The sequence below is a fragment of the Daphnia pulicaria genome, chromosome 3, assembly GCF_021234035.1.
Source record: "Daphnia pulicaria isolate SC F1-1A chromosome 3, SC_F0-13Bv2, whole genome shotgun sequence".
NCBI classification, from domain to species: Eukaryota; Metazoa; Arthropoda; class Branchiopoda; order Diplostraca; family Daphniidae; genus Daphnia; species Daphnia pulicaria.
In genome coordinates, this window is record NC_060915.1 from 9,904,584 (window position 1) to 9,932,566 (window position 27,983).

A 27,983-nucleotide genomic window follows, 5' to 3' on the forward strand; every position below is an offset into this window, starting at 1 on the left:
ACAGCCAACGGACTGATACCCTAAGGAAGAAAGAAAGGAACGGCGAGTTCATTGCAACACTTTTTTTCTTATTATTGTTTATAATGCGGTATTCCTCACGCCGACTCTCCCTGAATGCCCTGAAGGTCTAAAGGCAGCCCCTGGTCTTCCTTGTAATGTTTGTATACAGAATGACTTGGCGTTTTCCCATTTCCCGGAAGGAGAGCTGAGATCTGTAAGAAGACAAGTTGGGAAGGCCGTCCGGTAATACGCGCAGTCTACGCAGTGTAGTTGCGGGCAAAGGTCTATCGCCGGTGTTTCGGCGATTGTCGGGACGGTCGGACGGAGAATGCGCTCGGGAATGACCTTGGGACCCGGTGGCGTGATTCGCCGTGAATTCCACAATCACCGAAAGACTTACTCTGTCGCCTATCATTGGATGGCCTTATTCAAGTGCAATAGGCTGTGAAAACACTTGAAATTAGAGTTAATAGCACGCTCGGCAGTCCATGAAAAATGAACGGCGTGAAAAATCAAAGGCTGCTTCCGTGTACTTGGTTTTATGTGAAAAAACCAGGGTAGATAGGAAGTGAAGAAAGCCAATACACCAACCAAGCAACACCCCGAGCGTTTGGTGCCACTTGCAAGTCGTACATTGAACTAAGGCTCGGACAAAGAGCAAGCCAAGAAGAGGAAGGAGAATGGTGCACGCCTCCAAGGGAAAAAAGTCAAGATAGCGACTCTATTTCTGTAAGGCTACCCTTAGTTCATTCTTCATAAGGGTCATCAAGAACATTGGCAGGCACAAGATTCCCAGTAAGTTTGTGAAATTCTTATACATGGAACAAGTTTTCAATTCTATTCAGGATCCAAGAACGGGTTTGACAATGTTTAGTTTTTGAATTGATTGGTTGTTTTACCAGGGTCCATGAAGCAATGCCATCCTCCTCATTCTCAAACTCTGCTTTTAGCGTTGATCCGGAAAATGGGACAACCGAGAAAGAAGATGCGGCAGGTAGGATGTTTGCAAATTATATTTTCTATTATTAGAATATGTTATCATCTGGTGCTACCAGTAAATCTTAAACTATAGTACAAGATATCTATCCCACAAGAAAAACAAAACTTTATTGTCATGGGTAGAACACCGTTTGCTTTCCAACAAGAAAGAAATCAGGGCTTACATTCAATTCGAGACATCTAGCGAGCATTCTCGAGTTAAATCGTTCGTACATGTGTGACGTCACAAAGTGGGACTGAGCGTGAATAATGTCAGAAATTCAGATAACTGCCATGTTCGAACAATGGCCTGCAGTGTTGTTTTTTTTTGTTTTTTGTTTTGTTTTTTACTTCAAGCGGAAGCCTGTTCAAACGAAAATAGAAACAGACTACACCCACATTCCTTTTACAAGCGACAAATATTAACCGCAACAAAAGGTTTAATATTTCAAGCCAAACATATTCAAATGATTTCGAAGCCTTGAAATATTTGTATTCAAGTTCGAATAATAACTAGGTTCTCATTTCACCCTAATAATTCCACGAAAAAAAAAAAAAAGGCGGATAACAAGAATTGTGATCCTTTCATTCTCATTTGTATTGCAGTACCTAGCACAAGTAATATGCCCTTGAAGGTTCGAGTTGGGGAAACGGTTTTCAATACGGAATCCACTACTTCTGACGACCATCCTGTGATTGATTGCTATTTATCAGAATCCAAGGCTGTTGAAAATGAGACGGGAAAGACTAGCAAATTATCGGGTGGAAAAGTTCTTGAACGGATCAAAAATCGATTCCGTCGTACTTGCACGACGAAGCAGTTAATTCGTCGATTGCCGATTATTAATTGGCTGCAAACCTATAGTCTCAACTCAGCCTTTTGTGATTGTATGGCCGGAGTAACTGTAGCGCTCACGGCCATTCCACAAGGAATCGCCTACGGAGCTGTCGCTGGAGTTCCTGTTGAGGTCCGTATGAATAATTAAATGGATCCAACTTTTTTTTTTATTCCCAGAATTTGATTGATCACTAATTTAAATGATTGAATTACCTAGTACGGTATGTACACGGCTTTCGCAGGGCCTTTCATCTATGCCCTGTTGGGTTCAGTGAGTCAAGTTACCGTCGGCCCCACTGCAGTAATGGCTCTTATGGCTTACGAATACGTGCAAAAAGGAGGTCCCGCTTATGCCATCGTCCTCTCATTCTTGGCGGGCTGTGTGGAATTGCTTGCTGGCCTTCTGAATTTAGGTATAGAAAGGAAATATTAATTAAGATCTTAGAACTGAAAATGAAACATTGCGTCAGTCATAAACGTGATTATTTAATCTATTCATTTATCAAGGTTTCGTCATGGACTTTATATCAGGTCCAGTCATTTTTGGTTTCTGCTCAGCAGCCGCCACGACTGTTATATTTTCGCAAATCAAAATTCTCCTCGGCTTGAAATTTCGAGGTTCGGCTTTCCTAACGGTTATTTCCGGTATTTTTACCAACTGGCAATCAATTCGCCTTTGGGACGCTGGACTTGGTCTTGCCTTTATCGTCCTACTGCTTCTTTTAAAGGTATTGGCATGCGTTCCCCATAAGGCAAAACAGAAGAAATGTAATAATAACAGTCAACTGCTGTCAGAATTTGACTCTAATGAAGACGTGGTTCAAAAACACTTGCTGCCTCCATCTCCCTCGAGTTGAAAAGTTCCTCTGGTTCATCTCCACTTGCCGCAATGCCATTGCGCTTGTTTTTGGATGTCTATTGACATTTGTTTTAGATCTAAACAACTACCGACCTTTTGATTTGACAGGTACATTTTTATCAATGAATGCATATTCTTTTGACATAACCGCGTGTCTATTTATCCCTTGCACACGATTTGTTTCAACAGGAGAAATTAAGTCCGGCATCCCAGTCTTTCAACTTCCTCCCTTCAGCTTCGCTCGACCAGTGGAATCTCTAATTAAACACAACGAATCTTTTAATTGGACAGAAACTGCTCAAGAGCCAAAGTACATCACAGTAACCTTCGATGTAATTCTAAAGGATCTTGGAGCAGGCCTGGCTCTTGTTCCTGTTATTGCCATTCTTGAGCAAATTGCTATCGCCAAAGCTTTTAGTATGAATACTTGGTTTGCCATTTACAGCTACTATGTCTTTTATTATCATTGGAATTCCTGTGACACGTTGCTTATTGCACAGGCAATGGGGCCAAAACCGATTCAACACAGGAAATGATAGCCTTGGGAGCCGGCTCGATATTCTGTTCGTTCTTTGGTTGCATTCCTCTCACAGCTTCGTTCGCAAGAAGTTCCGTTTTATCAGCATCTGGTGGCAAAACTCAGTTGGCAAGTTTTTTTAATGGTGAGGACTGGGCCGTGATTACAGATTTTTTTTTTTCACTCAAAGTTTAATAAGGAAACTTTTAACCCATATATTTACTTAGGATGTACCGTACTTTTGGCTCTCGCTTTCTTAATGCCCACCTTTTATTTCATTCCGAAAACTGTTCTCGCAGCTGTCATCATAACTGCTGTCTACCCTATGATAGAATACCACGAAATCCTTCCAATGTGGAGGGGAAGAAGTATAACTTATAAGCACAAATGCTTGTATCGAATACCTCAACTGTTTTCTGAACTTTTTATCATCTTAAATTAAGGAATTGAACTAATTCCGTTCGCTGCCACCTACTGTTGTTGCTTGTTGATCAATATGGAATACGGAATCCTCATTGGCGCTCAAGTGCATCTGCTGCTAGTTGTGTTTGAGGCCAGCAGACCCAAGTCTACATTTCTTCGCTACAAGGTAAGCGGATAAGGCTAAGATTTCACGGTGTATTAGAACTGCTGAAGTTTAAAATTGTCAACAGGAAGCCGACGAGGAGTGTATCGTTTTGCAAGCGGATCGTAATCTCTATTTCCCATCGGTGGAGCGGTTTCGCAACACATTAGGCAAAGCGTCTTTGGATAAAACAATCAATAGAATTATCATTCTGGATATGAGTCGGGTGAAGCAAGTTGACTACACTTCACTCAAAGTAAATAACAATTTTCATAAATCGATCAACGCTCTCGGTGACTAGTGACGTTGACGCAAAATTCTGTGTCATTATCAGATGCTAAAATCGATGTTGACGTCTTGGGATAAGAAGGAGGTGAAATATCGGTTCATCAACGTTAACAGCAATTTAAAGAAGTCGTTGTTATCTGTATTGCCAACAAATGTTTCCATTTCTGGATCTGATGGAAGTGCTGCCGCGGAACGCCACAATTTTTCTATTGGTGAATTAATATTTACAAATTTCCTTTCCTCTTTACGATAATGACTTTATTTTCTTTTTCTTTTTTTATAACAGTTGAACAAGGAGAAGTAAGTTCCGTATTCACAACCCTTGATTAAATCCGATTAAATCCTATTAAATCATTCCTTTCTTAATTTTTTTATGACAGCCATGACAGCGCTTAATGATATTAAAATAAAGATTTTTTCTTGTTTTCTTTTATAACCTTTTTATAACTTTATAAAGCTGATCTTTATTTCTAAATTCATTCTCTTCATCTTTCATTTCATTCATATCATTTATTTCCGGTCTGGAAATTAATTTGCATAAGCACGCATATGAAAACATGTTGCCACACAACAAGATAATTGAGACGCGAATTGAGATAATCACCCAAAACTAAATAAAGGCAAAAACAATTTCGGGGTCAATTACACAAAACGTAGTCACTTTTCAAAATGATATGCTAGAAAAAAAGTTTGTTGATTAGATATTTTTTTATTTCAACTCGTTTCCGCCTTTCTACGAAAAAGAAAAGGGTTTTTAAGCGGATTTCATGTCTTAGTTCCATATAAATAAGTTGATGACTAATTAGTCTAATTCACCTTCAAAACAAAAACAAAAAACGCCCATACTTTGTAGCCTATATACTTTGCTTTCGTTGCCGTACCCTATAAATTTTCGTGAAAAATAGCCTTGAAATGTAAAAGATCTATACTTCACCTTTTTGTTGTTACTTTTCGTTCGATGCTTCTGGGTTGGGAACTCCGCTCTAAAAAGTTTTTGAAGGCGAAATATCCCAGCAAATGTTTCATCCCTAAGTGATAGGACTTTCTTTTTTACTGGTAGCATTTAGCCTCTGATAAACCGTATTATGTAGCAGCTATACAATTTTTTTACTTAAGGCAATCATTTTAAGATTTAAAAAAACTTATTTAAGAAGTTCAACACGCCAGGAATTTTATAGAAATTTATTGGTGAAAATGGTTGATTAAAATAGTTTTGACAAGTATAGCTTATTGGATAGCGTTATACTTTGTAACGGATATAAAATTGGAAAAAAGTGAACCTAGCTCATTAAAACGGGAAACACCATATGTCGTTGGCACCCATTTTTTAAAGAGCGCATTATACCAAGCTTATTGAAAAGTAGTTCTTATGTCAGCTTCAGGACTCCGTTGTGCAGCGTCGAGAAATTATTCGTATTTTCATTACTTCAATTTATTGTAGATTCTGAAGGAAATAGACGCTTTTGATCTTTAACGACCCTAAAAGAAACTATCGGCATAAATCCTTTACTTGCCAGGAACAACATAATCATCACAAAACATAAACGCATAGCAAACAGCGTTAAAACACGAGAGAATAGATTTAGAGTCTCTCTTTTTTGTAATAGATTATCTGAAATATTTTTTTAAAATGTGAATCTTAATATTGACAGTCGCTCTTTTTTTGTAATAAATGATCTGAAATAATTGTTTTTAAAGTTTATCCAGACTTTTTTTTCTATTAAAAAATAATTTTTTTTTTTTTTTTTAGTTTTGTTAGTTTTTTATGTTTTTTCAACAAGCCTAATATGCATTATATTTTCATAAAGTAATAATACAGTTTCTGGTACGGTTGAGGGAATCGGGAAATCCTGGGAAAATCCCTTCTACCTTTTTTATTTAAGATTTTGCGTTGTCTATTTTGTCTCAGCAATATATTCGTCGTTTTATATGTTAAGCATTCAGGTGGCTGCGGGCCATTATTTCACCATCAGACGTTCAACAACTTAAAGGCCAAGGTTACCTGTTGGGGAAGGGGAGGGGATTTCCCTTTGGGTAAGCCTTTTGATTATTTTTGGAAATTTTACCATGTTTTGGGTTTTGGTTTGCATGTATGTTTGTTTAACAAACTGCGTATAATTCTTAATTATGGTTTTAGAGATACATGCAAGGATGGGATGTCACCTCAAGTCGCTCTCATATTTTAAGTGGCACGTGCTAGGCTTGGAGATAGAAAACGAAAAAAAGAAAAACGAGATGTTAACTACGCGGACCTGGAAATGAAAAAAAAAAAAGAAGATTGGGGAAGAAATCCCGGAAGAAGGGCAAGGTCTTATAAAACGCGGGGTATTTTTTTCTGTGGGCGTTAAAAAACATTATGCAATGCAAAGCCTGCGGGCAATGAGTGTGATGGGAGTAACTGTGAGAGGAGACGGTATATAAGTGGAAGAGTTCTGCGTATTTTAGTTGTCTGAAATCGCAAAAGTCGCGTGTGTTAACGTCTCATTGAATTGATCAAATTCTATAGAGCGGAAGTTTTCATGTTGATCTTACCTTTGATTTTCTCGTGATTTAAGCAGACTGATCGTAAGGCAACCCTAAATAAACAAAATTTTCAAAATGAAGGATATTACAGACGGAACGCCCATACCAAATTTCTACCGTTGTCGATCTATTTTCATCACTGGGGCGACTGGCTTCATGGGGAAAATTTTAATCGAAAAACTTGTTAGGTCTTGTCCGGAAATAGGAAGTGTCTATCTTCTGATAAGGCCCACACCAACCAAGGATGTCTCATTACGTCTTGGGGAATTGACGAATTGCCAGGTAAATCCAAATTTGAATTGAATTGATACCCAATGCTAAATCACCTTGCAGTCCATTCATTGGAGAAAATCAAATGCATATGTATGTGGAATAACACTGTTTTACATGCCCCCAGGTGTTTGACTGGTTAAGACAACATAGACCTGATGCACTCGAAAAGCTGATACCAGTAAGCGGCGATGTTTCGTTACCTAACCTTGGTATCGAAGCGTCAATATTACAAGAACTTGAAGAAAATGTGTCTGTCGTTTTCAATTCGGCAGCACGTGTCAAGTTCGACGACAACCTAAGAAGCGCCATCGACGCCAATGTCAAAGGTCCGAAAAGGGTGGCAATATTCTGCCAAAAGTTGAAGAATCTCAAGGTTGTATTATAATATGCTATGAAATATTCAGTCTTTCGATCTCGCACCAGTTACCTGCGGGAACTGGGGATCCAATTCGTTCACACCCTATAACTTATTATTCTTCTCGCTGTTTCTATTTTCTAATCACAGGCGTTTGTTCACGTTTCCACTGCATTTAATAATTTGGATAAAGACGAATTAGCCGAAGAGATTTTCCCCACATCTCTAGACCCTGAAAACCTGATGAATTTCGTGGATTCAATCGATGACCAGTTGTTGGCCAGCATCACTAAACAGTATGATTCGCTTTGTTAATTTGTTTCAAATGGTCATTTTTATTTTCACTGTACATTGATCCACCGCGTTTGACGCAGGTTGGTCGGCAAATGCCCCAACGTCTACGCCTATAGCAAAGCCCTCGGTGAGCAGTTGCTTCGAAATCTATGTGAATGCGGTGAACAGAGACTTCCCCTGGTAATCGTCAGACCTTCGATCGTCACGGCCGCTCTGACGGAGCCCTTACCTGGTTGGATCGATAACTTGAATGGACCTAGTGGTAAATGCGGCAGTGTACTTTGGAAAATAACGATTAATAGTAATCGGAAATAAATGTTTCTATACAGGAATGATTGTTGGAATAGCCAAAGGACTCGTGCGAACTGTGAGAGTCGATAGTCGGCTCGTGGCCGATCTGATACCAGTTGACATTGCGATTAATTTGATGATTGCGGCTGCTTGGGATCGAGCGAGTTCTTACACGTAATACGAATGAGGGACTACGGGCTTTGCTGCAGAGTAGATAATTAATGTGTTTTGTGTTCTTCGTAAAGGTTGGCGCAGATGATTCCAGTGTACCACTGCTCGTCTGGTTCTCTGAATCCCATCAGGTGGGAAGATTTTTCACGTTACGGAACACGTGCGGGCGAGAAGTTTCCGATGAAAACGGAAATCATGTGGTATCCCAGCGCTTGCCTACGCACCAATGGTTTCGCCTTTAAATTCGAGGTTGCACTTTATCATTACCTACCGGCCTTCGTTGTAGACACGGTCGCAGTGCTGTGCTGGAAAAAACCTTTTCTGGTGAGTGCCCAGCCCACTCATATGACGTTCACAGCCCTTTAACTAAAAAGTTTGCTTGGCTTTTTTTTGCAGACTCGGCTGTACAAGAAAGTGCATAAGGCCATGTCCTGTCTAGAATTTTACACAATGCGACAATGGCACTTTGTGAGCCGCAATCCCGACCTTCTTTTGGAAAAAATGTCCGCCGAAGATAGGAGTGCGTACAATTTCGACGTGCGGAAAATCAATTGGGAGTCTTACATGGAAAGCTATGTTTTGGGAGTTCGAAAGTATCTGCTCAAAGAAGACTCGAGCACTTTGGACTTGAGAAGAAGTAACTTAAAAATGTGAGGATATGTAGCCTACTCTCATTAATGCAACCAATTTCAACGTCTAAAGGAAAATAACGAAAAACTATTGTTTATATTGTGACAGGATGAAGCGACTCAGGACGCTGATTCGCTTAGTAATGATTGGACTAGTGGCGTTATTTTTTCATTATCTCCTAAAGGTTTCATCGCTTTCCTTTATTCATTCGCACGAAGAGCTAGCGGGCAACTATTCGTCTACAGTTGCAGATTTGGAAATCGGATGCAATGAAACTCTTACTGCTCTTACTCTGAAGTCTCACATTCTTCCTCAGAACTACATTTTAGATAAGTGTTTGTAACTTAACTTTATTATCAAATTTGACTTGATTGTTTCGATTTTTAACTATTTTAAGCTGTTCTTTAAAAGTGCAATTTTACGTGCCAAAAAATGTGCCTACAAGTGTGGATCACTATATCTGTAATCCAATAAATTAGAATACATGCTTCAATTGTTGACCGAAATTCTGTTGGCAAGTGAGCTTAACTTGACGAACTGCACAATGACGTGGACCCGAGAAAAGAATATCCCACGCGAAATTATAAAGAAGGAATAATGTATTTCTATTGATCACGTATGTGGTGCAGAAATATAGAGAGGTGCGCCAGAATAAGTATTATGGACGCTCCGACGCTCTGGAGAGTCGAAAAATGTACATGCGTATTCGAAAGGACAACGGACCCTATTAGTTTAAGGTAACTCATATTCCTTACTGCACTGACTTTAGTATTTAAAAGAAAAGAAAATTAAAGAACAAAAAAAAAAAAACTTTTATAGTTCTAACAAAAATGCGATTCCGGGGAATTCGATGTAATATGCCTCGTTTGAACGCAACACTTCTTTCCCAGCCTTTACGTGCCGTTCCGATGTCCTTTCCCGTCAGCGAAACGGAAGCTTGTCGTGCCAACTGCCCAGCAGCAATGTATGAGATAATAAAAAGAACAAAAGAAAGAGAGCGAACAATAGAAACAAATTACCAGCGGTCCGTAATATATAGGGCACAAATCCGGAGCTACAAAACCGGCCAGACATTGCCGTAATTCGGGCGTTGGTCTGGCTCTCGCATTTTGCGTGGAACTTGTACATATATATATAATATTATATACGTGATGACGAGCAGCAGCAGCAGCATACATTTTTTACGAGGAGATCAAACAAATTCTGTCCGAGATGGGAATTCTTATTAGGGTACCTTTCTTACTATGGTTAAAATGATTTCATTATCAACAGTGCGCCACAGCACGCGTCTGGAAGATGGTAATAATGTAACCGAAATCACTACGTTGTGAGTTTGACTTGAATCATCTAAAGCAGATTTTGTACCTTAGCACCCATCAGTTAGATGGATCATTTGGATCATATTTGGTGAACAGCCAAGCGCCGCATTTTCGCTTACTTGACAAACGACTCACTTTCTTGTTCGCGAAGTTGAAATGTATGGAACGCCATAGGGACAAAAAATTAACTGCTCGAAAGTAAGCATTAATTTAGTGTTCTCCAAAAATAAGTGCTCTAAATTTAGTGCTCTCTCGCATCCGACCTCTAGCGGGCGGTTCAAAATATTTCGTTTCTCCGCCTGCTTGTGAGAGGAGTTAGAAGCTATCGATTAAAATCCAATATTTAGCTTACCTATGGGATTTCTAAATTCGAATGCTTGCTCTTTTTATTGCCTCATCACCTTTGCCAACCCGGACACCCCTTATGTTTTCCGAGAATCCTGAAATCCGTCATCCATCCATTCCGGATTCCGGCGATGCCGAACATCGGAACATGCCAGGACTAACTAATATTGTTACTTCTGCTCGGGAAGAAGAAAAAGTATCGACGAAGTACTAGTCACGAAGATTACTTCGACAAAGATGGAATCATAAAAAGACACGATAAAAATCACAGGACAGAAGGGTGGTGGCGGAGTGGATGGGGCAAGACGCTGATCGACGCTGATGTATTCGAAAATTAGATTTTAATCGATATTCAATAGTCAATATTTTCATTGATAGCGAAATATTTTTAACCGCCCGCTAGAGGGCGGATGTGAGAGAGCACTAAATTTTGAGCACTTATTTTTGGAGAACACTAAATTAATGCTAACTTTGGAGCAGTTAATTTTTTGTCCCTATGGCGTTCCATAGAAATGTTATATTGAAACTCTGTTGTCTGCAAGGTTGTCTGTAAACTCATTTGTTGCTGGGTGCTAATTATATTACACATATTACATATCATTATATACACTGTCAAGTCGAGACTCGAGATAGCCACCATGATTTCATAACTTTCCGTAAGGAGAGTCTGTAACTGATATGATTTCTATGGTATGCTCAAAATATGCCGGGCTATACGCACTAGACTGAAAGAATAAAGTTCAAAGCAAAAACTTTCGTCGGAACTTACGTCATCCAAGTGGTATACGTAACGCGCTTCTTTAGTGCCGACAAAGTGCTTTTGTGTCTAAAACTTAAAAAATAAATTTTCGGGCTCTATGGAGAGTTCCTTGAAAGAAAAACAAAACTTATTATAGACTTGCTTATAGAGGCAATTTCATTCGTAGATTCAGAAACTTGAATTTTTATTATTCTCACGTTGTAGGGGCAGAAACGCAGAACGTCAGCCGAATAATTGACGGGTGCAATCAATTACACTGCAGATTGAATTACAGTAAAAATGTAATCTTTTTTTTAAATTTGTTTTTGTAATGTTCAGTTATTGTAAGTCAAAATTGCGTTCTTGTTGAAATATTGGAAATTGGCTCTGCTGCATGCTATCTGTTGAGAAATGTATTCAGTTGTCCAGCACAATTTTGAATCGTTTTCTAATCTCTGCATGAAATTGAAGTGTATGCGTATCAGGATTACAAGTCTTAAAACAATCATCAATTTATCCATAGATCGACACAGCGAGAGGTATAATTTTCCGATTAGTCAATCTTGATGTATTTATATATCTGTGTATGTGTGTTGACATAATAGAATCTTTCCGTAAATGGAATGAGGACAGCACGGGATGGAACCATCTATAATGGCAATGAGGATATCAAATAATATACGGTATTTTTATACAGCATTAGTAATTATGTAAATAATTCATAATTGACGCAGCGTGAACGAGGGATGAACACGAAGGGAATAAAAAAATCCTTTTGCAGTGAACTATGACTTTTTATATGACATTTTTATGCTGGTGAATTTGGAGGTACGTAAATCGGACTTATACGTATCTCGCAGCCGAAGAATTGTCAATATACATATATTGAATATTTTGATGTGTGTAAGTATTTAAGCCAAGAAAAAAATTCAAACGGGAAAAATAAATCTAAAATCATATTTTTTTTTTTTTAAAGAGAGAGAAAAGAAGGAATGCAATAAAGCTGAAGTCGTCACAGATACGGACAGTCGGACATTGCAACATGACACGTCGCTTCTAAATTTACTAAGTGTATAAGGCTGTTGAACTTGAATCTCCAATTCCGCTTTCCTTTTCCCATTTCATGTTATTGTTGACAATGCGCCTGCTGCACTGGCTGTGCACCGGTGTGTGACGTTGTGTTTGCCGTTCCGTTTAATACAGGCATCCGCAATGCCGTGTCCGTGACAAATTTAGCTTCGTTCCCTACATTGTTTATTACTTTTATGTATTTGAAAGATTTGTTTGAATAGGGGCTGTACAACTTTTGACATCAATAAAACAAAGTATTATGTTGTTGTCTCAGTCATGGGGTGCCAACCGTATACGTCATCGCAGTCGGTCGATGAACTGTCGCGACTAGCTGATCTATACAGCCTATCGGACGTTTTTTCTTGTATATTTATAAGTGCGAATGCGTCACAGCGGAAGCCGCTTAGGCCGCATCTCTCAAATAAATATTAGCAATTCCAGAAAAAATAGCGGCTGGTAAAATGCGTCGGCGCGGGTGTACGCGCGGAGTTTTACATCGGTTCGGCTCTATTGAGTCGGTCGGCTAAGTATGTGGAAGCAGCGCCAATAGTCGGATGACGCCAGTGACAGCAGCGAGATAATCACGCTCCAAATAACAAACCAGGGCTGACCGCAAAGACGCTCACGTCCATTGTCCCCATGTTGCATCGCCGCCGGATGTTCGCCTAGACAGCCAACCCAAAAGAAAAGAATAAATTTAGACTTGTGATAGTTTATTTTTTTTTTGCGGAATTTTATCAATGGTGACTGATGAGCTTCTGATGAGCTTCTGTACTGTTATGTTCTGTTATGTTCTCCGAAGCCAAACTGGAACAGAGTGCGGCTTTTTGCATTGATCTCGACTAAGAAAAAAGTTCAATCAGGGAAGGGCAGGACGGCATACATGAAGCCAACCTTCTGTATAGATATTATAGCCGACAGCTTCGATGTCGCAAGAAGAACTTTGTCGGGAGGTTACGTGACACGGGCCACGGGAGGCCAGCAGTTGGTTGTTAAATCAATGACACAGATGGAAAAAATGGGGAGAAAAGATAAGACAACATAAGAGAGGGGTGGGGGAGTAAAAAACGGATGGAAATCGCGGAAATGAAAATAAAAAGGGACTAACAAAATTGGGAAAAGATATGAAAAAAAGAGGCGGAGAGTAAAAGCAAAAAGTAAAGGGAAGAAAAAAAAAATAAGGGGAACCATGCAATTACCAATCACGACGTGCAACGAGGCGCTGACAGGTGCCATATTTGAAGGCGAGCACAGATACTGGCCCGAATCCTCTGGAGATACGCTGGGGAGGGCGAGCGTCAGTCGCAGAGAATCATTTCCGATGCGTGCTAGAACGGTCGTGCGACCCAGGTCGTCCGTGACAGCCCCGACAATCCAGTTGCTCTCTCCATTTCCTACAGAGAAAAAAATTTCATTATTATTTTTTTTCGCCCTCCTTTTCTTTACACCCCCTTTTTTACAGTTTTCCATTTAACAAAATTGGGATCGTATAAGAGCCAGTGAAGAAAATGACGCACGTTGACACGACCAACGCAGTGTAGGCTCTATAACTCTGCCAAGGGTTCAGTAATGACGCTGCAATCATTGTGATCACGTATAGACTCCAATTGCAAGTCCCTCCCTTGTTCAAGTTTATTTATAGTTGACTTTAAAAATATTTTTGCCGCACATATGTGCTGTTATTATTTCCCTTATTGGTCTGGTTTTGATTTTGTAAACACATGATTAGGACGGGGGATGAAATTTCGCCGCGTAATAAGTTCGAAGAAGACGACAACTTCCGCACCCAACCAGGATCAACGATATAAAGCTGCTGGCTCACGACAACACGAAATAATGAACTGCACGGATTCAGCATGTCAAGCGTAAGAAGGTAACTGGCGGGGAAACCGAATAGAGCTTTGGCCAACCAAGTTGGCCAGGCAAAATATTTTCAGGATATTTAAATCTCTCGCTCTCTCTCTTTCCTTACATCCGCCAGGAAGAGAAAAACCAAAGTATTATTATTAGGAAGAAAAGCCAAAGCGATCGATAATATAATCTGGTCGTCTTCCGTAATACAGAAATCTTTCCTTAACATAATATACGTATCCTATTTCCTGGCACTCTTGGAACCGGAAAGTCTTTCGTAACCGTACATGATTTTCGATGATTGATTCGTATTCCTACTCTGTCCATCATATTCCCCATACTGTGCATGTATGAGGATGATGGTGATGCAGTGATTGTATGGGCAGCATCACACAATGCAACCGCTTGTTCGAACTCAATAGTATACCGTATAGTTATTATTATTTGGGTCATGTCGTTCCTCTTACTTCGCTATGGACGCGGTGATGAAAGAGAAAGGGAGTAAAAAGAAAAAAGGAAAAAAGTGTGGGTGAACACAAAGAAATAAACGAAAAGAACTCGTTACACTAACATGGACTACTTCGAACGAGAAAAACGAGGAGAAGAAGGAAATCAGGAAATGAGCTGCTGCAGCCCGAACAGCCGCCCATGTTCTTTGACAGAAAAATCAATGTGTATATCCTCTCTCTCTCTCTCTCTCCCTGTCTCATTTCTGATTCGCGCGTTACGAGAAATGCGGGGAGAAAAGAAAAATGTTTACATGGGGAGCCATGCAAAATATACACAGACATAGTCCCTTTAATTTCTCTAATTGTCGGTAATAGCCAAGACACGCTAATAAAGTGAAAACGCGAGTGTAGATGTGAAGATGCCATTAGACATTTTGCCATTAGCAACGTGAGTTCTATTATACTGCACGATCTCTATCTCTCTCTCGCGCATCTTCTTCACAGCGGCACCCCCCAGCAGCCGAGTTCTCTCATTTCGGTTCTCTTCCGGCCGTAATGATCTAGCTCGCAAAGGGCAGGGCCTAATATATTGCACTGAGACTGCTGCTGCTGCTGTGCCTGTGCGCACGAATTGATACGGTACGTCAAGCTGGAACAACAAGGGAAGAGAGCCTTTGCGTTATGTGTAAGGGAGGCAGGAAAAGGAAAAGAAAAGGAAAAAATAACAAAAGGAGAGAACTTCAATCAAGAAGAATGGGAAAAGGTAATAAGAATTTACAGGCAACGATCGGCCAGAAAGGAGAAAAAACTCGGGGAATAAAAAAAAAGGAGCCAGCGATGATACTCGAGAGGAGAAAATCTAAGCCAAAGTCAACAGCAAACTGTATAATGTCTTGGCGTGAGTCAGACTGGAGGACGGAAAAACCGAAGTAAATAACAAGCAACAGCCACAAAGAGGAGATTAAGAAAAGAGGATTCGGGAAGAGGATGCTGGAAGAAGTTTTGGAGAGAGCTACAGACAAAAGGACAAGGGAAAGTCGGCAGTTTTCAGCAGATAGAATAAAAACAATGAAGGCGCATGCTTTGGCAGCTGTGGACATGGCCACATAAATGGAACGATGTCGTCTTGGCTTGTGCCGTTCCATTATCTGATTTTTCATTTCGACTCACTCACTAAGGGCGACGGCCTGGATCAACCATAGCCAATGCGCGCGACTCCAATAAACAATGAAAAACTGACGTCAGGGTGAATGAATGGTCAGAATGAAAGTTCACCCGATATTTTCTTCTATATTTCTCATGAACATTTGTCTGCGCTCTTCTTGATAGTGAAATAACTGATATCCTGTCGTGGGTGACGGACTTTTTTTAGTAGTGCTGCATAAAATAAGCAAGGAAAAATCGATTAAAATTGAATAGCCTGGCAGTTTATCAACGACATCTTGAAAGGACTATATACAGATGAGCGCATCCTGATCACCTCAAGCCTATCCCTCCTTCCAACTTAGTCCTTTCACCATTTCCAACTTTTCTGCATAAATGATTTAATCTCGAGGTGTAGGATATCGCGTGCCAGGGGAAACGACTTTGGCAATTTCTCGATTAAATATTTCACGAGGAATTCTACTTCTCAATCACTGCTGGCGCTCCTTGGAGCATTCCAACTTGTGCACTCAAAAAGTTTCAAATTTTGTCTGGAATAATTTCTCGGCGTCTGGGATTTTGCACGTTAACTGTCGCGTAGAGACGCTTAGCGCACTCTGAGTCTCTAAGGATTCTTGGGAGTATCCACCTCGGCCTTTGAATGTCATTGCCTTTATATCCCTTTCTAGACGATTGCATCACCGTTTTTACCTTTCTGGTTGTATTGATGATGATATTTGACTTGAGCTAGAAGAGAGCCATTGAGCCGCCATTCGACGTGCGTGGGGCTGATCAGAAACGATGACATTTGACAGTGTAAGGTAACCGGGCTGCCATTTTTGACGTACATGTCTGGTGCGCCTTTGATGTTCACCACCGGTTCTGCATAGATTATCGAGAAACTTTCATTACATGGCAGTGCTGGAAAATAATAACAGCGGCAAATAATTTTCTTTCGATTGAAAGCTGCCGGGCGATGTTAAACAGAGCAAACATACAAGACTAATAGAAAGTGAAAAGGTTCATTTACCAACGGCTCGTAGGTGGACGACGCGACTGATTTTCGGCTCGTTCGACGACACTTGACATTCGTAATCTCCGGCGTCGCTTAGTTGAACGGAGCGAATTTGAAGCGTCCAAGTGTCGGAGGAAGCAATGCGCTGGGCTTGAAATCGGCCATCGTTGATAAACGTGTCGTCACCAACGGCCAATAAATGACCGTCGCCTTTCCTCACCCAGCTCACCTGCATTCGCGAAGAAATGAATTTAAAAAAAAAAAAAAACAGACCAAAATTGTCATTTAAATTTCTTTAATGTCGTGGCGCAACAAAAATTGAAATTCACAAAAACTCAAATCTCGATTAGAGACTCGATCATAAAGCCCTAAAACGATAAAAGCATCGCTTCTTTTCGTGTCGTCACGTGATGATAAATCCCAATAACGAGGAACAAAGTTTTTTTTACGAACTTACTGCCGTTACTATAGACTGGAAACCAAGGAATAAATTAGTACTATATGCACAGTGATGCTCAGATAAGTTTGGACCGTGACATTAAAGGGGATAGCCCGCCAGCACACTATGAAGAATATGACTTAGATTCGGAGACGGATAGAGTCCCATTCCAACCAGAAATTGCTCCATGGTAGTGGTATACTATCACGAATAATTCAGAGTCGATGGTCTGTGCTGGTTATACGTGCATAAACTTGGGATACGGTATCTACGTTATATATATAACTGCGACTGCTATCTTATAGTTGCAGTGGCGAGGGAACGTACTCCCTACGTTATTATGTAATGTTGGAGAACTGTACGGTCACTAAGGGAGGCTGTATAAGTCATGGTTACGCAACTTCAGAACCAGGGGATAATGCTGCGATCCGGACGTGAATAATTCCGTTTCTTTTCTCCTATTTTGCACCATCTATTCCGAATTCCGACACACTGGGAGTATACCGAATGATGTAAGACTTTTGCGCATTTGAACTAGTGCCAAGGAGAGACATCGACCGCGGGAAAGAATAACATCAGCGAGATAAATGAAGACATTTTCTGGTGATCCCGCTGGGTTATGATGTTCCTATAATTACAACATCCGACCGAATTATTGAATTGAGTCTCTACTGCGGCGATGGATCCTTATCCCCGTATCTACTAATAATACTATATATAAATAAATACAAAAAGAGCTATAGCCTGGTATCACGACAGCTGGCCCAATGAGATCCCATCATCCTGCGAACCTAATTTCATTGGATGTTCATCGAAACAGAATCCCATCGGGACCAGAAAAGATGACCCGATCTGGCCAAAGCCACACACAATCATGGCACTCTCTACCGAGTACCGACCTCAATTGTATTTCAGTTATTACCGTCTGGATACTTAAAGCCGGAAAGAAATTGCAGGTCCGTATAGCATCAAGTAATATTTGGCATCGATTTTTGCCGCAGTCTATCTTGCTATTTACACGTGTGCCCGGCAAATAACTGCAGTGATGGACTCACTAGATAGGCTCTCTAGATATGGTGGCTATCGGAAGACTATAGTGACGCAAAGATATTACAGTATGGGGTGCACACCGCATACTATATTATATACACGCACTGCTTCCCTTTGTAGTTAGACTGCTTATTTGTGTCACGCTTGATACGCCAGGAGAATTGCCTGTACAATTCTGCAAAGCATCATGTGTTCGTACGTATAAGGAGAGAGTTAATAAGCAAAGCATTCCCAAGTTGCTTTGGTTACTTTGTGTTTCCGGCCGCCCATTTTCAGCGGTGCAACGGCTGCATTTCTTTTTGGGACATACATTTCCTATTTGCTTTGGGTTTGTCTTTGATCATTTTCTAGCGTTGACCCACAAGATTCCAGACGTTAATTAAATCATCCGCCGTACAGTGCTGGCAACGCTGGCAAAGAAAACGTGATATGCAGATTGAGAATAAATAAATAAGGAACCGTATAGCAGCTATAATATGCTTCCCCGCCATGATCTATATCTCAAAGTATTTGTAGGAAGCTATTAAATTTCTATGTGATATTTGATGAATGCTCTGAAGAACGCGAGCAATTCCCGGTAAAATAATCTCACTTCTATAAGATATGCTGTGTGAATGGAACATTGCCGCAACTCGGAGCACGCGCTACATTACATCAGCTAAAGCCTATGCAATGTATACAATTGATGCTTTGTGCGAAGCCATATCTTTTCAATAAGTGTCAAACGAAAATTTTAAAATAAATGATCAAAATAAGAAAAAGAATTCCTACATTTGGGTGATGACAATCAGGGTGATGGAAGGGAAATGGAGTCAGCGGAATGAGAAGAAGGTGATGGAAATGGTTCAAAAGAAAAATAAAGAATACACTCAGAGAGATATCTATTATGGGAATAATCGTTTATCTTCATAATTTTTATGTGTCGAACACAGAAGGATCTACTCCGCAGCAACTTGGAATTGATAAAGGGAGCGAGGGCATATAATAACACTTTTGCGATATTATATATCAAAGTCTAAGAAAAACACTCAGACAGAATGCGAGACCGACTCGTTGGCCTTCCAAAAATTCATTTTTCATATATGTGTTAGCCTATATTATATAGCCTACAGTATATTATTACACAATACTCGTGTTTTACTCAGTTCGGAGAGTATGCTGGAGCATTCTTCTTGTTTGGCGTGGCAACACGAGTTTTTCAAATGGATCATTTTCTTAGAATGCATTCCGCCTAATGAACATGAAATCATCAAAGAGTTTCGCCGAAATAAAATTCGCCGGATTCCCGGTTTTCTGGTGTACAACGTGACAGTCGCAAGTTTATATCAATCTTCAGCAGCAGGCGCATAGCCCCTGATGCAGTCAATTGTGTAAATTGTCTTGTAATCTGCTTTTGTTTGAGCGTACTGTTACATAAGTGTTTCCCTTTTTAAAAAGTGAAGAAAACGAAAAACTTGGTCGTAGAGAAAAAGAAAAAAATATTGTCAAGTTGCAATCGTCTCTCCACTTCTATTAATAGCGTTGGTATAACAAAACGCCGGAGGGCTTACGAGGCAAGTTTTCAATATCCATCCGGCGGTGTTGACGTTAAAAGCATAAGACGGGTTGCCGTATATACATGTTGCAATACGAGTGCCATTTACGAATAAGGGGATGCACACTAACACACACGAGAAAAGATGGCGGCGCTCCGTAGATTTAGTCAAGGAAAGTTTGCGCAGTGTAGCTGTAGCCCTACAGTGAATTTCACTTTTAAGGCTATAAATAAAAAGCGTCTTTTTTTCCGGCGAGAAAAACGACATACGCACAGCACACGTGCAGTATATACAAAGGGGCCGTGTGTGTGTGTGTGTACACACTCATTATTGTCGTGCGGAGTGCAGATGCGTAACGCCTCGTTTGATGTCGCTCTCCGCTGTGCCTCTTACCCCTATTGCTGTACATATAATCTCTGCTGTAGCCGGGCATTAAAGATGTGGTGGTGAGCAAGAGGCTTTGTAATCTGTATCCTATTTCTAGCCTCTCTCTCTCTCTCTCTCTTAGACCCATAGACAGAGAGACTATAGCACAACAACACCAGCAGCCCTGGCAACGGTTTTTGCAATCTAGCCCGTGTACGAATCCTCCTTTCCCTCGTGTAGACTTATTGTGATGGCCGCGACGGATTATTACGCCCATTCGTGCACGGGCGTAACATTAAATTGGCAAAAATCGTGGACAGAGACCCTCCTTGTCTTACAGGGGGGAATGTAAGGAGCGTCCGGCAGAGAGAGAGTCCATCAACGACCAAAAGGCTGCAATCTCATTACGTAAGCGACACCGTGTGAGAATCATTTTCATCCGGCTCTATATTATTATCGCAACAGCGAATGTATTTCTGTGTAGTGCTATTCGCTTTGTGCGGATCGAACAACGCTGCTCCTGGATATATAGTTATATACTGCACCTCAGCAGTCTCTCTCTCTTATACTCTCGCCTGTGTGTTAAGTAAACGCGGAAGCGGAGCCAGCGGAGTGTGTCTGCGCGGACATTGAAACTCTTTTGGGAGGAGCAAGGATAACGAACTGATGGAGTCGCGGTGGTGGTGGTGGTGGTGGTGGTATAGCCGAGAATCAGCGGCGTCCCACCATGTAAGAGAAAATTGCGTGGAAGACAGTGATTGCGGTGTGGCCGGGCGACAACTGGCATCGCATCCCGGCAGCGCAGATCCAAACCCCTAGCACCCCCCAGCCCAGCCAAAGCCGCTCCTGATTGATTCGCAGCGAAAATTAATGAATCCCTGTCACGTTGGCATTGTCACTAAATCCATCATCTCCTTTTCCACGCACTGTATCCTACAGGGAGCGCCATGCGCGCAGAGCTAAGCCAAGGCTATTCCACACGCACACATAACAATACGGCATAACTTTGTCTGCACTGCCCGGCCTACGCTTGGCTGTGCCGCCACACTACAGTAATAATATATAAAAGAGAGCCTATAGCCGAATGAGCTTTATTGTGGATATATATACTACACTGCGCTATTTGTCGACAATCTTGACATTCAACTCGACACGCGCTCTCTGCTTCTTTCTTGGGGGCGAGATGTATATAACCAAGTTGACCTATAGGAGCGACAGTGTGACGCGGCCAGGGAACGATATCCCTAGAAACGCCGACTGAAAAGAATGATTCGCTCTCGTTTATCTCTTCTTTTGCAACGGTCTGCAAATCCAGTCCAGCTTTTATTCATTGATAATGATGACTGACGGACAGTGTACTATACGCAGCGAAGCCGATCGCTGTTGGCCGACTGGATTTCCTTTTTCGCTAGTGCTGCCGGTAGACGTGATTTCTTGCATTCGGATTGACTTAAATTGTAGCGTCAGGAGAAACGAGATTAATTCTACATTCTCGACAATTGAATACGTGACATTTTCTCTTATGCAATTTAGCTATACAGCGCGTGACGTCAGTCATTTCCCCAGGTCGTTCTAATTTTTTTCCTTATAAAAAGAAAGCGGAAAAGTCATCGTATGAAGCAAATCGATTTCCTTTTTCTCTGGATTGGGAAAAAAATGTCATCGACTTGCTCATGGCGATTTGTAATTGTGACAATTAATTTTTAAAAATAAGGCAGCTCATAATGAATCGTCGCATTCAAGATGTAAACCCATTTCCACGAAGTAATGTAAATAGCCTATAAGCGAGTCATTTTCTGAGAAATGAAGAGCTGGCAGAGTTGATGGAAATCCGGATAAAGTCCATCGTCTATATACTTATGGCTTTTAAGATCTAGCAATTGGGTATAGATGAGGGGCCCCCGGACTTACCGATCGATTTCCGGCCTGGCGTACGCGACACGGAAGGACAGCGTTGGAGCCAACTTGAACGCTGATGTCGGCTGTGGTGTACGGGTCGAAATACGGGCCGGTGTATAGGCCACCGCCGACCAAAAGACTGGCTACCCGATGAGATGTACCACCGTCAATTGACTCCTCCAGCTCCCGCGGGATGGCCTTCACGGCAATCTGAATGGCTCCGTCGTGGCCGATCGCCGAACAACACGCGTTCCCTATTACACCAGAAGAAACACAAAGTCAATTGCAATCATCGCCACATTCTCCGCGCCGTCTAGACATACTATATGGACTAGACATGTATAGGAAGGATCAGATGGAGTTTGAACATTATGACGATAAGAAAATGTCCTTCCGGATGCATCCGGTAGGCAAGGCACACGCGCTCCATCACATGCAATACAAAGGATATATATTTCGCCTGGGCTGTCTTGCTTTGACAGTTGAAACCTTTACTCGGCCGAAAGAGAGCAGCGCACGGTCGCAGGGTGGCAGAAACGTTGAAAAATTTGCATATCACAAAGGCGTATAGATATAACCGTGACCCTTTTCACCCCCCGTCGCTTTTGAACAGGAAGCGGACAAACTGGCGTCGTGCACTTGCTGCGCTGCGGGATATGATGATGATGTAGTCCTCCCTGACGGTTGGACGATCAAAATGTACGTCGTCCACTTAAAAATCCCCTCGAGGCTCTCGCATATCTCTTTTCCAGCCGGCGTGTATTTGAATTGAATACTTAACTGCAGCACCGACGAATCCATCAGCCTTTATCTTATATCTACCATATTCTACCCCCAATCAATTTGCATTCTGTGCGCCACGACGTATAGTCTATGCACGACGACGTGGAGGATTCCGAGCATTATGGATTTTTCAATGTTATATCAACAGTGCCTTTGTCAAAGCGACGCCAAGCCGGAAATGTTTCGTGACTCCGTTGGACGAATGGAGAAAGAAAAAAAATGCCCTGAATTGCTCTTCATCAAGAGCGAATATAAGTCGCCCGGGCCTCTCGCCTCTTCGATCCCCAGCACACACAAAAGGGGAAAAGGAAAATGGATGTCGTGCGCTGCATCACGCCTCTACACAGCGAGAAAAAGTGACAATCAAAGGCAAATGATTCTCGACTTTCCGAAAGAAATACGCGCCCTAAAGAAGGCCAGATAAATCGGTCTCGACGGAATTCGATTCCATTTGATCGGAAATAGTTTTTTTTTTTTGTAAGAAAGAGGAATAGGACAGTTACATGCACCAAAATATGTATTCATTTTTTCGACAGGCCGCGTGACGTGTGTGCATCTCGACAAATTTGGTAACAACAGCCTTCCGAGAAAAGTGGGGTTGAAAAGTTTGAAAACTTTACGGCCGTATTGAATGTGCAGGCGGCGAATGGGATTTACGTCAAATAAAGTGAAGCGCCAATTCAATTGAGATGTATGTCTATAGATACTGTAGCAGATCTGTAGGCAGTGTACATATCTATAGGAAAAATATATACGTTTTGTAGACATAGAAGAGAGTGAGAGGCTTGAGATATTTTGGCGATCAGATTCCACGTGACAGGGCGCAATCCCGATAAAAAATAAAAAGAAGGAAAAAGTTTCTGCGCTTGGCCTTATATATGGACTCTTCTCCGTGTATTGTATGCATACATATAGCTCTGCTCTCTCTCTCTCTGGTATATCTCAGTGATTGTGTGTGTAGATTGTTATGTTTCCTGCAAATGGTTACGCGTCATCTGGTTCTCGACTAGCACTTTTCCCGTTTTGTTGTCCCCGCCTATCGGAGGCATCGATCTGTCGGGGGATGCAACTGCTGCAAAAGGGACGACGCCAAATCAATGTGTTATTCTACAGTCGGTGTATTGGTACTGTATATATAGCTTCACCATGGCTATACATTGTACACACACTCGTCTACCAAGCGACCATACAAAAGGCAAGCGCATTTTATTTCGGCCTTTCTTTGATATGTGCGGTTGCCATCGCTCATTTTCCAGGGCAGAGCTCGTTTCCCATGGCAACTGTATTTATATTATCCAGCGCCAGCCATATTCTTCAATATTTCCCTTTTCTTGTCCTTTGATTTTTTGATTCGGTTGACGCTGTCCAAGGCAGTCTGCTGCCGATAGGTTGATGACTGAATCGGCCGACTTTTTGTTATTCTATATTGTTCGTTGTTACCCTGTGGCAACTTTTTGTGCGGGTGCGCTTATTGTTTTTTATTGTTATTGTCGTCGGATAGGGAGGGAACAAAAACAAAAAACCCCGAGATAGGGTCGAGTATGTTTATTTGACCAATATAAGGAACGCGCGAGAGCAAGCTGTGACCGGCTTCGGAAGGGAATATAAGAGCGTGAACGGAAGGAGCTGAAGTTATATAGGCCTAGAATCTTGGCGGAACATTGGTGGTGGACGGGCGGCCGTAAATCTGGTGCTCGACAGTCAAGATTACCACGCGAAAAGCTTCGTCTCTCTCCCTCCTTACTACTCTGATAAGCCACACATATAACAGAAAAAGGGAAAAGGAAGTAGGGAGGCACATGTGCGATTTGCAACACAAAAAAAAAGAGATTTTCCCCCCTTTTTTTCTTTCCCGAGTCGCCATCACGAACGATCAAGTCCTTGATGGGCCATCGAGGTAAAGACCAAACAGAGCTTTCTGGTCATCACAGACAGTCATATAACCGCCAATGTCTATAACCTCGCTCGGCCGAACCCCGTGACCCCTCCTCCTCTTACTGTTTATACAAGCTACATCAGACTATATAATAATATATCTACAGTCTAGTGTTGTATGTCTAGATGGGCATACTTTATAGAGTCTAGATATATATTCCCGCCCCGCCGCGTGTAATCTGCCGACATTTCTTATACTGCCGCGCTGGCCATGTTGAATTGGTGGGCCCGCCCCTCTTTCGATTCCGCCTTTTTGAACCTTCTCTATATACGTCTGAGATCCTTGCTTCGTCTCTCGGCCAACACAGAGTCACTGGCACGCAGCAGATATGTAGGCACTACCTACAGTATTATAGTTGATACATAAAGTATGTAAGGAAGAGCCTGATCCAGAAGCCATTAGCCGGATTGGATCAGCAGTGAATGCAGTCAGCTCACGACGTCCACTGCTGAGCTACTGGGCGCCCAGTGCATCAGTCGGAGGAGAGAAAAAAATCGATTCTTAGCCATTGTCGTTAAGTCTTCACTTTGGCTCCTTTTTCTTTTCCTTTGCCGGTCAGAAAAACCTACGCCTTTTCTTCGTTTCTTATCTCGTGACGTCTGCGAATTTAACAAAGAATCTTTTTGATAAAATTGTTAGATACTTTGAAATGTGAATTTGAACCATTCCGCTTTTGCAGTAAAAAAAAAACAAAAAAAAAAACAAAAAAAAAAAAACAAAAAACAATAAATTATTTGTTTATTTCTTCATTATTAACATAATCATGCATATCAATCGCTCTGCTCTGACGTAAAACAGGGCAGTGATAAACGATCATGCGTGAGATTTTTATGGAAAGAGTTTGGCCGAGAGTATTTTCGGAATGACTCTGGCCCGTGTTTATTTAATAAACGCGGAGCGGTTTCATTTCCCTTGTCCCACTTTGCGGAATAACTCTTTTAATAAAAAATACATATCCCACATCGAGGCACTGTAGCAGACTGTACGACACAATCGCCTAGCATACATTACACAGCTAACTATATTGGTGAGCGCAAAAAAAAAAATTTTGAATTCACTTCCGAAACAAAAAATAATACCGGCTTGTGTCTTTGAAAAAATAAAAAGAGTGGAATAAGACGGAAGAGATTGCCGTGTACAACAAAAAAAAGAAAGAAGGATCGAGGGAGGCGCGGAGAGGAAAAAGAAGAAGAAAAATGAGACAGACTCCATCAGTCTCCAAAAATATAGCAAAAGACGACGGAGAGCGCAGCGTTGTAAAAACTTGTTTTCCCTTTTCGTCTCGCGAGAATCGGATCGGCAGCCTACATACATATAGACGCTGTGCACGGCCGTTAAATAAAAAAAAGGACGAAGCGAAGAAAACACGATGGATAGCTTTATAAAGGCCCACACCCCACTTCATCGGCTCGTCTACTTCGCTATAATGGAAAATGGATTTTTAAAAAATGTGCCAAAAGCAAAAATGTGATTAAAACTTTTTTAGCTTTTCAGCTCTTTAGATGTGTAAAAACTAACAAAAAATATAAAATCTGCGACGAAGGTTTAAAGAGCATTGTGCCATTTGCTTTGGGGGGAGGGGGGCATTGTGTCGTCCAATAAGAGCAAAGCGCACTGTGTCTGCGTACATAACTCTTCGTTGATCTGCCTTTCATCACGGCCGGTCGGGAAAAAAACAATCCAATGCCGGCCCTTGTGCAATACATCAGTAAAGTATAGTACTCCCCACAACCCACAGACACACACACACACATAGATATATTTATACAATAATAATAATAATAATGTAATTTAGTACCCGGGATTACTCATTCCGCCCTCCCGCGTTCTCATTCCTCGTCCACACACACAACTCAAATGTATAGTTTTACTAATATTGTGTTTATCTCGTATAATTCGTATAAAGCTGCTACAGCGCGGCTCGTAGATGAAAGCGAAGAGCCTTTTAACCTAATAGTAGTAGTGCCCTTCTTCTTTTTCTTTTACACATGTGTGAACAACACGACGGAAGACACTGCACACATCGGAGCGCATAGCAATTCCGCTGAAGGCTATATAAGTGAAAATTCTTGCGCCGATATTTCCCGGAAATTTTCTGATGCGCACCGAGGGAATGTCGGGAAAATGCCAGTGACACAGACTCGAATAAGTTCGGGTGCTGTCACTGCTGCTGTGTCTAATCAATAAGCACCTGCCTCTTATTCCGTCAAACGTGTAGATGGCGCCTGCCTCATTTACAGCAGGATCTAATGATAATGACGTACGCGAGAGGATATTATACACTGATATATTGGGCAACTCGGCGTGGGTGCATCTGGAATCAGTACGGGCTAACACTTGTGCGCGTGTTATTATTATTAGCGATGGAAATTGTGAAAAGCAATTTAATCACTCGGCCCAACTTCCTCCAAACTGCCAGCTGTCAATTACGGCTCGACTTTTATTTTGGGAGAGGAGGAGGAGGCTTCTTTTTCCATCAGATTGTTTAGGTAAACTCTTGACGTAAAAGCTGTAGGTGGATCGTAAATGGAACTCGCCGCGGATTCAGTCAAGAAGACCTTGTTTTCATGTTTGCCGTTCGTCCCCCTATGTAATTGCTGATAGATTTACTACTTGTTTGTTATGGAGATCGAGTCGTTTTTTTAAAGCCCCGTCTGAAACTTGACTGGCGCTGGGATGGATGCGGGAACTTGGCTTTATTGGAATCATTCCCCCCGAATGATGGCACACAGCAAACATATATCTCCCCTACACAATCGAATTTGAGAACAGGTCTACTCCGCATCTGGAAGAAAAGTTACCGCATCAACTGTGGACTGACTATAAATGTAGGGGGGAAAGAATGGATATGGGGTCGAGTTCTAACTCTATAAAGGGTTGCGAGTGCAACTAGGCCACAGCGCGCGCATTTTAGTTAATAACTTTGAGGAATCAATAACAAATAAGTAATAACAAATGCTTGAAAAACTTTTGATCATATTATATCAAGAACTCTTCCATCCTGTCCATATCACATTCATGTGATATACCTATAATCTATAATACGTAAGGGCGTTGGGTCTTTTTAGAAGACTGCATACAGTCCGTCATGTTGACTGTGGCTGTATTTTGTTATAGAGTTGTAGGGTAGGTTGAGGCTATACACAGTTACACACGGCTCCTTAGCACTTGGCTCGGCAAAGGACGCGACCTGAATCGCTGAATGAACCGTTAGTCGTATAGAATACGTGCCGTGGTTACATCTTGCCAGTTTTTTTTTTCCAGTTGTTTCTAAGCTCTCGCTGCTGACATGACCCCGTCAAAAAGCTGGGCAACTGTCACTGGCATATTCGATGAAAACTAACGCTTCATACAAGACGCACACGTCAAGCGTAATTGCAATGAAATCACGCAACCGTGCTCATTCCGTGGAAATGCAATATGTGTACTGTATAATACCCATCAAGTACACCAGGTGCTTC

The 27,983-nt window shown here is 41.5% G+C and overlaps 3 protein-coding genes across 3 annotated transcripts in view; 2 read left to right on the plus strand and 1 right to left on the minus strand.

Annotated features, from left to right (window-relative positions):
- Positions 1-229: 229 nt before the first annotated feature.
- LOC124329348 (sodium-independent sulfate anion transporter-like) lies at positions 230-6,395 on the plus strand. Its single transcript, XM_046788398.1, has 15 exons — positions 230-795; positions 903-994; positions 1,585-1,946; positions 2,034-2,229; positions 2,324-2,544; positions 2,612-2,783; positions 2,865-3,092; positions 3,176-3,337; positions 3,420-3,560; positions 3,636-3,781; positions 3,846-4,013; positions 4,092-4,257; positions 4,332-4,345; positions 5,983-6,079; positions 6,183-6,395. Exons 2-15 carry the CDS (start codon positions 916-918, stop codon positions 6,305-6,307), a joined length of 2,277 nt encoding a protein of 758 aa, XP_046644354.1. The 5' UTR covers positions 230-795; positions 903-915; the 3' UTR covers positions 6,308-6,395.
- Positions 6,396-6,492: 97 nt separating this feature from the next.
- On the plus strand, positions 6,493-9,088 carry LOC124329351 (putative fatty acyl-CoA reductase CG5065). Its single transcript, XM_046788401.1, has 8 exons — positions 6,493-6,850; positions 6,966-7,214; positions 7,347-7,492; positions 7,571-7,752; positions 7,820-7,955; positions 8,027-8,276; positions 8,349-8,602; positions 8,691-9,088. Exons 1-8 carry the CDS (start codon positions 6,644-6,646, stop codon positions 8,923-8,925), a joined length of 1,659 nt encoding a protein of 552 aa, XP_046644357.1. The 5' UTR covers positions 6,493-6,643; the 3' UTR covers positions 8,926-9,088.
- Positions 9,089-11,318: 2,230 nt separating this feature from the next.
- LOC124328376 (hemicentin-1-like) overlaps positions 11,319-27,983 on the minus strand; it is a 29,714-nt gene continuing 13,049 nt past the window's right edge. Inside the window, exons 2-6 of the mRNA XM_046787131.1 lie at positions 21,816-22,057; positions 16,530-16,743; positions 16,211-16,381; positions 13,256-13,450; positions 11,319-12,721 (exon numbers count right to left, since the gene is read on the minus strand). Coding sequence (XP_046643087.1) covers positions 12,564-12,721; positions 13,256-13,450; positions 16,211-16,381; positions 16,530-16,743; positions 21,816-22,057 — 980 coding nt within the window. The 3' untranslated portion in view covers positions 11,319-12,563. The remainder of the gene's footprint in view (positions 12,722-13,255; positions 13,451-16,210; positions 16,382-16,529; positions 16,744-21,815; positions 22,058-27,983) is intronic.